Source organism: Delphinapterus leucas, chromosome 7 (assembly GCF_059928025.1).
Source record: "Delphinapterus leucas isolate spDelLeu-1000000601 "Yukka" chromosome 7, BTC_Dleu_Yukka2, whole genome shotgun sequence".
NCBI lineage: Eukaryota > Metazoa > Chordata > Mammalia > Artiodactyla > Monodontidae > Delphinapterus > Delphinapterus leucas.
This window is the reverse complement of record NC_143135.1, coordinates 7,998,390-8,011,032: the sequence shown is the minus strand read 5'-3', so window position 1 is coordinate 8,011,032 and position 12,643 is coordinate 7,998,390. Positions and strand designations below refer to the sequence as shown.

The 12,643-nt window shown below is 57.7% G+C and overlaps 3 protein-coding genes across 10 annotated transcripts in view; 2 read left to right on the top strand and 1 right to left on the bottom strand.

Moving 5' to 3' along the window:
* Positions 1 to 3,122, top strand: part of PLCB3 (phospholipase C beta 3) — a 22,740-nt gene extending 19,618 nt beyond the window's left edge. For 2 of the 3 annotated variants that reach the window (XR_016393769.1, XR_016393768.1), the window contains exons 33-34: positions 29 to 111; positions 2,654 to 3,122. The gene's annotated coding sequence lies outside the window, so the exon portion shown is untranslated. Of the gene's footprint in view, positions 1 to 28; positions 318 to 2,653 lie in introns of all 3 variants that reach the window. The other variant, XR_016393767.1, reaches the window with a different exon arrangement.
* BAD (BCL2 associated agonist of cell death) overlaps positions 1 to 8,831 on the bottom strand; it is a 10,760-nt gene extending 1,929 nt beyond the window's left edge. The window contains exons 1-2 of one of the 2 annotated variants that reach the window (XM_022591630.3): positions 8,212 to 8,831; positions 7,544 to 7,738 (exon numbers count right to left, since the gene is read on the bottom strand). In XM_022591630.3, the coding sequence (XP_022447338.1) occupies positions 7,544 to 7,730 (187 nt within the window). In that variant the 5' untranslated portion in view covers positions 7,731 to 7,738; positions 8,212 to 8,831. Of the gene's footprint in view, positions 1 to 7,543; positions 7,739 to 8,018; positions 8,114 to 8,211 lie in introns of those variants that run through there. The other variant, XM_022591627.2, reaches the window with a different exon arrangement.
* Positions 8,099 to 12,643, top strand: GPR137 (G protein-coupled receptor 137). 5 transcript variants are annotated; one of them, XM_089914608.1, is made up of 8 exons: positions 8,099 to 8,502; positions 9,862 to 10,233; positions 10,317 to 10,366; positions 11,092 to 11,317; positions 11,432 to 11,581; positions 11,707 to 11,835; positions 11,947 to 12,062; positions 12,355 to 12,643. In XM_089914608.1, exons 2-8 carry the CDS (start codon positions 9,877 to 9,879, stop codon positions 12,512 to 12,514), a joined length of 1,188 nt encoding a protein of 395 aa, XP_089770734.1. In that variant the 5' UTR covers positions 8,099 to 8,502; positions 9,862 to 9,876; the 3' UTR covers positions 12,515 to 12,643. The 5 variants fall into 5 exon arrangements, with proteins under 5 accessions (XP_089770734.1, XP_022447333.1, XP_022447332.1 ...); XM_022591625.3 differs by having other exon boundaries at positions 8,099 to 8,733; XM_022591624.3 differs by having other exon boundaries at positions 8,100 to 8,733; positions 9,834 to 10,233.

Below are 12,643 nucleotides of genomic sequence, written 5' to 3'. Positions count from 1 at the left end.
GAGTACTAACATTGCTTCCACTTTGCAGATGAGAAGACAGAGGTTTAAGAGAGGTGAAGACTTGCGCAGGGTCCCACAGCTGTGAAGCTCTGAGGCTAGAAGTCCCTAGAGGTTTGTTGGAATCCAGAGTCCAGTGATTATCCATCGAGCTACACTTCTTCCCTTGTCCAGCTGCCCTTCAACTCCCTGCACCTGTGCCCTCACCTCCCTGTGGGGATAAACGTAGTCCTTACTACCAGTGACTGCATGAGGGTCACATAAAGAGCTGGAAAGTGCTTTGTAAGCTGAAAGGGCGTGGTGGATCATTATGCAAAGAGGTGTGTCCTGAGTTTGACCGACCTATGTACTGTGTGCCATCTCCCGAACTCCTGCCAACCCCACCCGCATACGCAGTCCAGCAAAGACCTAGAACACTCCCAGGAGCAAAATCCAGAGCTAAGTATAGAGTGAAAGACAGGCATGGAAGAAGTGCAGGGGGCCAGCGTCCACAGGGAGGCGTTTTGGAGAAAGTAAGATCTAGACCAGGTCTTGAAGCCAGGGGTAACTGTCTCATCCCCTCCCAAAAGGCCTGTGGGTCAGCTCCAGGGCTGCTGGGCCTCCAAGGGTCCCATCTCCAGACACATGGCTGAGAAAGCCAAAAAGGGAAGAGGGGGCTGGATCCAGAAAGGCCTAGGCTAAGCGGGTGGTCGGAGCTCCTGGGCGTCACCAAAGCCTGAGGTCAGGTAGGTAGGGAGACCATAAAGCCTTTGAGGAGTGAGTTGGCAGTGGGGAACGGGCAGCTAAGTCAGCAGCTGGGATTGGGGGTGGGGGCTAAGGAGCTGAGAGCAGCAAGAGCCCTGATGAGAATAGGCCCATCTGCAGAGCGCTGACCAGTTCCATGAGGCATGGGCAGCAGGGCCGGGGTCCCCACCACCACCTTCCTGCTTTGTGACCTGGGGCCTTTTCTTTAATCCCTTGGGGCCTCAGTGTAGTCCTCTGTGAGATGGACCCCAGACCCCAGGACCTCCACGAGAACAAATGACACAGGGAGAGCACCCAATTCTGCATTTTTCATGTCCTGCAGGCTCCCAGCTTCCCAGTGAAGCAGAGGCCAAGTTCTCCCTATTTCACACATGAGGAAGTAGAAGCACAGAGAGGTTAGGAACTTGCCCAGGGTCGCACAGCTGGTACACCTTGCCCGGTCACTTAAATGCTCAGGAACCATCAGCTATTATTTTCCTTTACCAGCACTAAGAATACACACACCTCCACACTTGCCAGATGCAAGGCCCAAGGGTCAGAAGATGAGTGATTGGCAGGTGGGCACTGCACCCTTGCCTAGGAATCAGAGCAAGCAGAAGAGCACTCGCTGTGTCAGGTTGGAAGTGCGCTTCGTGTGTATCAATTCCTTACGTCCTCATCACATCCTATGAAGGAGGTTACTCCCTGTCCCCATTTTACAGAGGAGAAAACTAAGGCACAGAGAGGGTAAATAACTTGCCCAAGGTCACACAGCTAGTAGATGGCAGAGCTGGGATTCCAACCCAACCAGTCTGGCTCCTGTGCCTGTGTGCTTAACTCTCATGCCCCTGGCTCCCCCCAGCAGCACCACGGGCCACCTTGGGGGCTCAGGTCTGGGGAGGCACCCCTGGTGCTTCTTTAAGTGCCAGCTCTACCAGCAGCCTACCCTAAGGAGTGGGGATTTTTACCAAAGCCATGGATTTAGCAACGCCAAGCCAGCCATTGTCAAAATGACACTCCTAAGTGTAAACTGAACTTTTAAGTGTCCTTCTGTTTACTAGAAAAAAATCTGAGGGATTTTCTGTGAACTCCCAGGGGGAAGTGGATATGCCCCTCCCACCCTATGCATCCAACCTTCAATCAGCTCTCACCCCTACAGTCCCCAGGGGCACGGCAGAGGTGGCCTCTCCCAGTTTGGGGAAGGTAAGGGTGAGAGATGGGCGTGGCTCCTGTCTGGTTGTGAGCATGGGTGGGTACCCAGGCCTGCCCACTCACACCATCCTTCCAGAGAGCCTGCCTGGGGCTGGGGTGGGGAATTGGGAGGGGCCTAGGGCTGGAGGTGCCCCGAGGCCCACCACCAGGCTTTAAGTTCTTTACCCATTGGGCTTCTGGGTACGTGCATGGGGCTGGACACATCCATGTTCATGCTTCTGTGAGCATCCTTGCACACTTCATTAAAACAGTGATGTTCCAGACAGTTTGAGGCAGTGAGGCTTTGCCATCAGGCAGGGCTGGGTTTGGATCCTGCTCTACCACACGTGGGTTCACTTACTGCTCGCCCCCAGCAGGAGAGCAGCGTGGCACTCCTCCCTGAGCAGGTGCGCTGCCTGTCGTGTCTTGGCCGAGGCTTCCTGTGTCCCCAAAGCCGTTTGGGGTACAAAAGCCCCTTACCGTCCTGTAGAGAACATACCCCCACCTTGCTCAGAGCTGAGGAAATCAGAAAACACTAAAGCAGAGGCTGGCAAATGTTTTCTGTAAAGGGCCACATAGTAAATACTTTGGGCATTGCAGGCCACACAGTCTCTGTCACAGCTACTCAGCATTGCAGTCATAGCTTGAAAGAAGCCAGAAACAATATATACATGGCTGTGCATTGCCGTATTCCACCAAAATTGTATTTGGGACACTGAAATAAGATATTCTTCTTCTTTAGGACTTCCCCGGTGGCACAGTGATTAAGAATCTGCCTGCCAATGCAGGGGACATGGGTTCGAGCCCTGGTCCGGGAAGATCCCACATGCCGCGGAGTGGCCGGGCCTGTGAGCCATGGCCGCTGAGCCTGCGCGTCCGGAGCCTGTGCTCCGCAACGGGAGAGACAACAGTGAGAGGCCCGCGTACCACAAAAAAAAAAAAAAAAAAAAGAAAAGAAAAAATTGAAGTGTAGTCGATTTACAATGATGTGTTAGTTTCAGGTATACAGCAAAGTGATTCAGTTATACATACATATACATACATATATTCCTGTTCAGATTCTTTTCCATTATAGGTTATTAATCCCTGATCGGGGAACTAAGATCCCACAAGCCGAGCGTGGTACGGCCAAAAAGAAAAAAATATCCCCAAATCCTAATTTATCCCTTCCCACCTCCTTTCCCCTTTGGTAAACGTAAGTTTGTTTTCTATGTCTGTGAGTCTATTTCTGTTTTGTAAGTAAGTTCATTTGTATCATTTTTTTTAGTTTCACATATAAGTGATATCATGTGATATTTTCTTTCTCTGACTTCACTTACTATGGTGAAGTACGAACCCGTGTCCCCTGCATCGGCAGGCAGACTCTCAACCACTGCGCCACCAGGGAAGCCCACACTTCAATTTTTTAAAAAGGAAAAACAAAGAAAGCTGAGGCAGAGTGAGTTAAGTAACCTGCTCAAGCTCGAGCTACCAGTAGAGGGGAGAGCTGAGCTTGACCCCTGCAGTCTGGCCCAGGGCCCGGCACTGGGCTGCTTCTCCCACTGCATGTCCTTCCTCCCCTCTCCATCATCCACGCACCAGCCGCCCCAGGCACCAGGCTATGCAATGGAGCTGTCACAGCACACAAGGTGGCCACAGGCCCGCCCTGGGGACACACGCCGTCCACTACAGCAGGGGTGTGTGGGCAGGGATTATGAAGAGTGACAGGACCCTGCCCATCTGGAGGGGGCAGTGGCCCCGTGGCTCTGGCAGGTCGCTGGCATTTGCGGATCTTTTATGGAAAAATCACTTGCTTTTTAGACATCGAAAACTAAGTCCAAAGTTTAAGGATGGGCATCCCTGGTGGCGCAGTGGTTAAGAATCCACCTGCCAATGCAGGGGACACAGGTTCGAGCCCTGGTCAGGGAAGATCCCACATGCTGCGGAGCAACTAAGCCCATGAGCCACAACTACTGAACCTGTGCTCTAGATCCCGTGAGCCACAACTACTGAGCCCACGAGCCACAACTACTGAATCCCACGCCTAGAGCCCGTGCTTCACAATAAGTGAAGAAGCCACTGCAATGAGAAGCCTGCGCATCGCAAAGAAGAGTAGCCCCCGCTCGCTGCAACTAGAGAAAGCCTGCGCGCAGCAACAGACTCAATGCTGCCAAAAATTAATTAATTAAAAAAGAAAAGTTTAAGGAATCCAGTGCAGTCCTCTTACATGGTGGCTATTTTCTCCCCTGCAGGCCTCCTCATGGCTGGACCTGGAGCTGGGATAGGCATCCCCTTGGCTTATTGCTGCTTCAGACCATTCTCACTCCCTCCTCCACAAATCTAGTTTCTTGGGCTGTGCCACCCTTCCCACTCTGGGCCTCAAGCACCCACCGCCCACAGGGTGGGCCCCTCGTGGGTGCAGGAGATTACTGGAGCTCCCTGCCGTTCTCTCCCCAGCCACTCCCTTAGCCGCTCGTGTCTTCATTCATTCATAGCACCGAAGTGGTCCTTCCCAGCTCCCTGCCTTGGCACCCCAACTCTAATGATGCTGGGATTCCTCACACTTGGCCAGCTTACACTGCACACGAGCTAAGCCCCCAGCCACCTCTCTCACTGGGCTGAGACCAGCACAGGTCTGGTTAAGGCCAACTCCCTGCCAGTTCCCACAGGCAGCTGACTGGCCAGTGGGGCTGGAGAAAAGCACAGCCGTGCCACCTCAGTTCAAATTCATGGTCACGAGACCCAGTGGCACCCTAGATGTTGCCCAGCACACCTTCCACACTCCATCCTCTAGGCCAAGACAACCACTTCAAACCTGCTCCTCTCTCCCCATCAGCCCCCATCCCTCTCCCAACCCTCACTCCTGGCTCAAGACCTGGCTTCCTTTTACCAAGAAAATGGAAGCACCCATGAGAGAGACTTCTACTAGTTCCCATGAGGTATCTCCCCCTAACCTCCACCGCTCTTAGCTGAGCCGCCCCTCCCCTGCACACCAAACTGCTCTCTCCTACTCAAGGACACCTCTCCAGCAAGCTTCCCTTCTCTTCTGCATCCTCCAGTATTTTCCTTGCTCCTGGATTACTCCATCAGCTTACAAACATGCTCTTTTGGGAATTCCCTGGCGGTCCAGTGGTTAAGACTCCATGCTTCCACTGCAGGGGGCATGGGTTCCATCCCTGGTTGGGGAACTAAGATCCCACAAGCCGCGCAGCATGGGCCCCCCACCACCAAATGCTCTTTTCATTTCCCTTTCTATCATAAAAGACATAATAAAACAACCCTTCCTTGACTCTCCTTGGGCCTTCAGCTGCCACCTGCTCCTCTGTTCCTCTTTGCCAGAGCTCAGCTGCCAAGAGGGGGTGGGCTCCCCTTTCTACCTCCAACTCTCTTCCTATCATCCCTCCCCACTTGCCACCCAAGCTGCACTGGCCCTGTGTCGAGCCCAGTGCTCTACTCGCAGTCCTCCTCCAGCGGCCCTGGAAGGAGCCTCACGGGTTCAGCTCGCCCTTTCCTTACCAGACCGCTCCCTCCTTCTCAGACCCCAGTGCTGACTCCTCCTCTCCTGCTGCCCTCTGCAGACTGGATCCCCAGGCTCAGTCCAGCTCCTCCCCTGTCTACACTGGTTCCCAGGGCCCACAGAACACTACATCAGCGACTGCCAACTTCTACAGGTATCTATCCCTACTAGAAGTCTCCACCTGGATGCCCAAAAGGCACCTCTAACCTGCTCTGGCCCAAACAGGGCTCCTGATCTCACCCCACGCCGTCTCAGTTCCATCTCAGTTAAGAGCGACTCCATCCTTCCAGGTGCCCAGGCCAGATCCCTTGCAGCCATCTTCTCTGTGCCTCATACCCCACATCTGTCTGCCAGCAAATCCTGCCAGCTGTACCTTCAAGAGAAACCCAGAGTCCAGCTGCTTACCACTTCCACCACCACCAGCCTGGCACAGATCACCATCCTCCCCTGTGGCACCGCCCCTGCCTCTGCCCAATGCAGACCCGGCTCAACACGGGGGCCCTGGTGATTCTCTCGAGGTCCAAATCAGATCAAAGCCCTCTAGGTTTTCACTCAAAGTGAAAGCCAGAGTCCTTACCTGGGCCTTCAAGGCCCTGTCCATCGGCCCCTCCCCCTCCCTTAACTCTTGATGAGTCTCCAACTTCCCTCCCCTCACTGGCCTGAACTGTGTCCTGACCTCAGGGCCTTTGCATATGCCCTTCCCTCCGCCTGCAGGTCTCTGCCTGCATCTGTCTTCCCAGAGACCTCTGCCTGGCTCACCACTCATTGATTCTAGCCTTTGCTGAAATGTTGCTCTTACCAAGGCCCACCCTGACCACCTCAGTTAAAATCATTCCCCCGGCCCCCCCAGTACTCTGGATTCCAGTGAGAAAGTCAAGAGTGTGTCATGTAGTGCGTCATCTTCTAACGCATTATATCACTCACTACTTTGTTTCTTTGTTTATGGTTTGTCTCCCTCCACCTACTAGAATGTGGGCAACCACAAGGGCAAGGGTTTCTCTCTTCTGGTCACTGATGAACCCCTGGCAGCTGGAACATACATTCAGCACTTGACACAGAAGATGGGAAGGGACAGCCGGGTGAGGGGGTGCAGAAAGCTGTTTCAAGCAGAAAAACAGCAAGTGCAAAAATCTGGAAGTTAAAGAAAACCTGCGGAGTTCAGTGTGACAGACAGCGGGCTAGGGAGGGTTTTTTGTTTTGTTTTGTATTAGAGATTATACCCCTGACTAATAACTGAATACCAACCTGTTTGTTTGTTTGTTTGTTTCTTTTTTTTCTGGCTGCGCCACATGGCTTGCAGGATCCTAGTTCCCTGACCAGGGATTGAACCCGGGTCCTAGGTAGTGACAGCACTGAGTCCTAACCAATGGACTGCCAGGGAATTCCCTGGGGAGGGGGTCTTAATAAGCCTTCCTGCTCCTGAAAATGGGAGGGCGTCAATTCGGCTTCCACAGGTGAGGGACGTGAGTTTTGTTTTCAGAAGATCTCTGTGGTTGTTCCAGGTGCCAAGGCTTGTGCTGGCCACTGGGGAGGTGGGGACTACAGAGAAATGGCCACTGCTCTCCAGGGCCCATCCTTCCATCTCAGCGCTGGGTCCCCCTCAGTAGATGTGGAGGACAGCCGATGCTTCCCCAGCCCCACACAGACCCGCTGCCTGGTAGGGCTGTCTGCCTCTTGGGGTCACCTGGCCCTGGCAACTGGCAAGGACAACCCGCGTGTGGGTGTGAGCCACAGGGCTGGAAAGAACATAGCTGGGGCTGGAAGGCTGGATCCCAGGATCTCAGGGAAAGTGCTAGCCTGGGGCAGGGCACCACCAAGTCTTCTAGCCCCAAGGAAATGCCAAGCAAGTGTGACTTAAGTCGCCTCTCAGTGATTCTGTCCTGGCCCTAAGCTAAGAGCTACGTACTTTGACCACTTACTAAGCACCAGCTCTATAATTGCTTCTTAGGTATTCCTAATCATCCCCACAGCACTACATTGGTGGTGACTAATTGCTCTGTTTTACCGAGGAGGAAGCTGAGGTGCAGAGAGGTTAGGGACTTGCTTAAAGCCACCCAGTGAGTGTGGATGTGGCTGGGGTGCAGGGAGCTACTGGGCTGGAGGCCAGGTGGTTGTTTTTGGGGCAGGGGTGCCTACCTCCATGGTGGCTGCTGCTGGCTGGCTGCCCCTGCTGGTGACCAGCTTCCCCCAGGAGGCCTGGGGCCGTTTGCCGGTGCTTGCTGGGACCTGGGGGCCTGTCCCCTGTGGGGCTGGGGCCCAGGCCCCTATCTGCAGGGCTGGAGTCTTCCTGCTCACTCTGCTCAAACTCTGGGATCTGGAACATGCTCTGGGCTGCGGGGGTAAGATGGTAGGTGGTTAGGGCACAGCTGGGGCTAACGGGGGCCGGCGGTGGGGGGGGGCACAGGCATCCCTGGCTCCCTCTCCCACCTCAGAACCCCAGGTCCACCCTGCCTCCCAGGCCCCCATCTGTCCGTTGAGTCTGGCACAGCAGGAAGCTCAACCTACCCACCCAGGATCTAAATCTCTCAGAGCCCTGGGGCGGTACTGCAGCCCCAGGCCCCTACCCAGGCCTCGGCCAGACCCGCCCGTGGTGACGGCACACAGGTCTCACCCCAAGCCCGATCTCGAGGCCCCTGACCCAGGCCCGCCGCGTCCCTCTAGCACCGAGGGAGCCCGGCCCTAGTTGCCTGGGCAACGGGAACTGTCACCGACACGGCCCAATCAGCTCTCGAAATGTCACTAACTGGCCAGCAGGCGGGGCTACTAACGGCCCGGGCCCCGCCCACCACCTTCCTCCTGGGTACCTTCTACGTCTCCGGATGCTCAGCTCCCGACTTCCTTATGCCTTGGGCGTGTGTGGGAGCAGATGAGGGGTTCTTTGGGGTCCCCATCTGGGGGCCAGCTCCTGCTGACGAGTCCTTCAGGCCCTCTGGGCCTTAATTCCCACCCCTGTATAATGGGGATAATGACACCTCCCTCAGGAGTCGGTGATCCTTGTAAACTGAGTGGTGATTACTGTGGGTGAAGGCACTTTGCAAAGCCGTAATTGAAGCTCAGCCGTCGGATGCAACTGTTGTTGTTGTTGTCACTGCTCCGTAAGAACCGGGTGGCCGACTCGGGAAGTCCCCCTCCCTCCTCCCCGCGGTGGAAACCTCGCACCGCCCGCATCAGGGGCACCACTCCCCGCGCCAACTCGGGAGCACTCGAGATAAGAGAGGGAGCCTCCGCCCTGGCAGGATGACTGCCCCGGCGCAGAAGGGACAGGGGCCCCTGTGAGGGTGACCATAGGACTCGCGGAGCCTCGCGCCTGGCAGACGGCGGGCCAGGTGAGCGGGAACCGCCGCTGGCCAGGGAGTGCGCGGGCCGGCTAGCGCGGGCTGCGGGGCCAGGCGGGATAAGGCCCGGGGGCGGGCCCCGGAGGCCATCTTGGCTGAGGGCGGAAGTTTCGTTCAGAGACCGGGTGAAGGGAAGTCGTTACCGCCCCGGGTCGGGCGGCATGATCTCGATTTGAGGATGGGGAAGAGAAGCACGGGAACTGCCGGCCCCCCAAAGAAGCAAGGGCAGCTGGCCCCGGGCAGTGCCGGCCCCGGGCAGTGCCCACCCGGGCACTGGCCGGACGCGGCGCAGCCCGAGCGTCACGGCCGCTCGCCGCCTCTTGTAACCCCTGACGCCCGCCGGCGGCGCAAGTCGCGCCAATTCTCGAACGGTTCCGCGCCGGGCGCGGCGCGGTTCTGCGTAGCAGGGGCCAGACTCTGAGCAATTTGCGTAGCGAACGGCGGCCGCGCAGGCGCAGGAGGGGGCGGAGCAGCGGGAGCCAGGGAGCCGGAGCCCCGCGTCCCAGCGACCGGAGCCGGCTACCCATCGGCGGCCTGAGGACCCGGCGTCGGCCTCCTCCCGCCCCCCGCGGCTGGGGAGTAGACGCAGTGGGGGGTGGGGTGGGGGCAGCGTCCGGAATCCCGAGGACGGAAGGCAGAGGCCCTCCCCATCCGGATTGTTGGAGGGGAGAGATTCCCCCAGTTTGGGGAGGGGGAGAGCCAGGCGTTGAGCGTCCCCGGCAGCGGCCGCTACCCTGAGCAGACTGGCGTTGGCCGGCTCTCCCCCTCCTGCCAGGACGACTCCAGCGACCTAGACCAGGGACCCCTTTTCTTCAGACTCTGCCACCTCCACCCCCCTCCCCACCCCCGGCTCTGAGGCTGGCCCAGATAGCAGTGTTCCCATCCCCCTCTGCCCTGGAGAGGAAAGGCTGTCCTTCCACACCCCTGAGTGAGGGGCCCAGGTTGCCTGTGCCCCGCAAAGGCCAGGGTCCCTCTATTCAGGGGGGGAGGGCCTGGCCAGCCACAACTTCTTTCCCCCTGAGCTCCCCATCTCTGTCTCTGCACCCTACAACTCCCACCCCTCCGTATTTATTTCCCTGGCCCCCTGCCAGCCCCTCCATCTCTGTCTCCGGGATTCAGGCCGCCCTCCCTGACATGGAGAGTAACCTGTCTGGCCTGGTGCCTGCTGCTGGGCTGGTGCCTGCGCTGCCGCCCGCCGTGACCCTGGGGCTGACTGCGGCCTACACCACTCTGTACGCCCTGCTCTTCTTCTCCGTCTATGCCCAGCTCTGGCTGGTGCTCCTGTATGGGCACAAGCGTCTCAGCTATCAGACGGTGTTCCTGGCACTCTGTCTGCTCTGGGCTGCCTTGCGTACCACCCTCTTCTCCTTCTACTTTCGAGATACACCCCGAGCCAACCGTCTGGGGCCACTGCCCTTCTGGCTTCTCTACTGCTGTCCTGTCTGCCTCCAGTTCTTCACACTGACGCTTATGAACCTCTACTTTGCCCAGGTAACCATGGTGACGGGTGGGGGTGGGCAATGGGGTGGCAAGCCCCAAGGGCCCCAAAGAATGATGGGCATCTCTGCTCCCAGGTGGTGTTCAAGGCCAAGGCAAAGCGTCGGCCAGAGATGAGCCGAGGCTTGTAAGTACTCGGGACACTGGTGGGTTCAGCCTCCAGGTCAGGGGCAGGGAGAAGCCCGGTGTCCATTCCTTCCTCCCTGGTAGGTCTGAGGCGAGGACAACCCAGAATATTTGTGAAAAGCTTGGAAGAGTTAGGCATCTGGTGCAGATGGCTCAGCAGGGGCATTGCATATGTGAAGGACAACTATAATAGAAACAGTTGAGATACTGTGAAGGGAGAGGGTACCAATTTCATCCATGATGGAGGAAGAGTTGGAGGCTCCAGCCCTTGGAAACTCCAAAGCCAAAGGGCACTTCTGGGTGACCTTGGGCAGTGATACTCTTGTCATTTGTATAACATCTCACAGTTTATTAAGAGCTTTCACAAACATCTTTAATTTTTACAACTTACCTGTGAAGCTGTTATTAGCCCCATTTGAGAGGTGACGACACTGAGGCCCAGCAAGGTAAAGCAACATGTTCATGATCACACACCTGGCAGGAGGCACAGCCAGGGCTTAAACCCAGATTTCTGACTCCCAATCCAGTGCTCTTTCTGCTGTACCACAGCCGTCAGTCATCTTCTGACCCCTTTAGCTTCAGTTTCCTCATCTGTAAAACTAGAGGAGCAGGGTTCAGACTGGATGACCTGAGGTTCTGATGGACACCGGGGTCTCCTGGGGGAGGCTGGGTGGTGGGGGAGCGCCAGGGGTGGTCTTCTGGGGCTGACCGTGTTGTGGGCCGCAGGCTGGCTGTCCGAGGGGCCTTCGTGGGGGCCTCGCTGCTCTTTCTGCTGGTGAATGTGCTGTGTGCTGTGCTGTCCCGCCGGCGCCGGGCACAGCCCTGGGCCCTCCTGCTGGTGCGCGTCCTGGTGAGCGACTCCCTGTTTGTTATCTGCGCACTCTCTCTTGCCGCCTGCCTCTGCCTTGTCGCCCGGCGGGCTCCCTCCACCAGCATCTACCTGGAGGCCAAGGTAGGGCCACAAGGGCTGATGCCTGAGTGTCCTGTGGGGTGTTTGGGGTCTTCAGAGTAGAGAGAAAGCTGGAGCCTACCCTCCCTAAGGATCCTCTGTTGTCACCTGTGCCAGGGGACCAGCGTGTGCCAGGCAGCTGCGATGGGTGGTGCCATGGTTCTGCTCTATGCCAGCCGGGCCTGCTACAACCTGGCGGCCCTGGCCTTGGCCCCCCGGAGCCGGCTGGACGCCTTCGATTATGACTGGTACAACGTCTCTGATCAGGTGGGCATTCGGCACGTCTGCCGCCTCCTCAGTAGCTGTGGCTCTTGGCCCCAAGCCGGCCTGGGCCCTGTCTGGGTGCCCCATTGGCACGACCGCAGGTTGGCACAGCCCCTGCCTCCCCACAGGCGGACCTGGTGAACGACCTGGGGAACAAAGGCTACCTGGTGTTTGGCCTCATCCTCTTTGTGTGGGAGCTGCTGCCCACCACCCTGCTGGTGGGCTTCTTCCGGGTGCACCGGCCCCCGCAGGACCTGGTGAGGGCCAGTGGAGAGGGGCGGCACTGGGGGTACCTGGGCTGGGTTCTGGGGGGTGGGGTAGGGCAGTGGGGGGCAGGAGGAAGCATCAATGGCAGCTCCCTCCCCCAGAGCACCAGCCGCATCCTCAACGGGCAGGTCTTTGGCTCCCGTTCCTACTTCTTCGACCGGGCACACTGCGAGGATGAGGGCTGCTCTTGGGAGCACAGCCGGGGTGAGAGCACCAGGTAGGAGTCCCGGTTCCACCTCAGGACCCCTGGGCTCCCGGGTTGCCCCATTGAGCCATGGGGACCTACAGCTGGGCCTTTCCACACCCCCACCCGTGCCACGATCTGTACCAGGTGAGGTCCCCTGTGGTTTGCTATTGCTAAAGCCTCCACCTCTCCCTCCAAGATGAAGTTTGCCATAGTCAGAGAGGTCTGGGTCACTGGGCTCTTCCAGGTGTCTCTCCCTCCCCCAACTCTTGCAACTGTGGTCCTAGTGACTGCCGTGGGACTGAGCCTGTTTCTCTGCCTGCAGCATGTCAGGCAGCCTAGGCTCCAGCAGCTGGTACGGTGCCATCGGGCGGGAGCCAGGCTGGTGCGGGGGCAGCCAGACGCGGACCACTCCTCTGCTCTTCTCCCAGGTTCTGGGACCAGGCAGCCACCATCACAGTCTCTACTCTACCCCACAGACGTGATCCCCCTTCATCTCCCCACAGAACACCCAGACCCCAGTCCCTCCCACCCTAGACCCCTGTGCCAAGTTCATCTGCCGCTTCTTGCCCGGGACCCCGGGGGCTGTGGCTGCCTCTTTCCCAGGCCGGCTC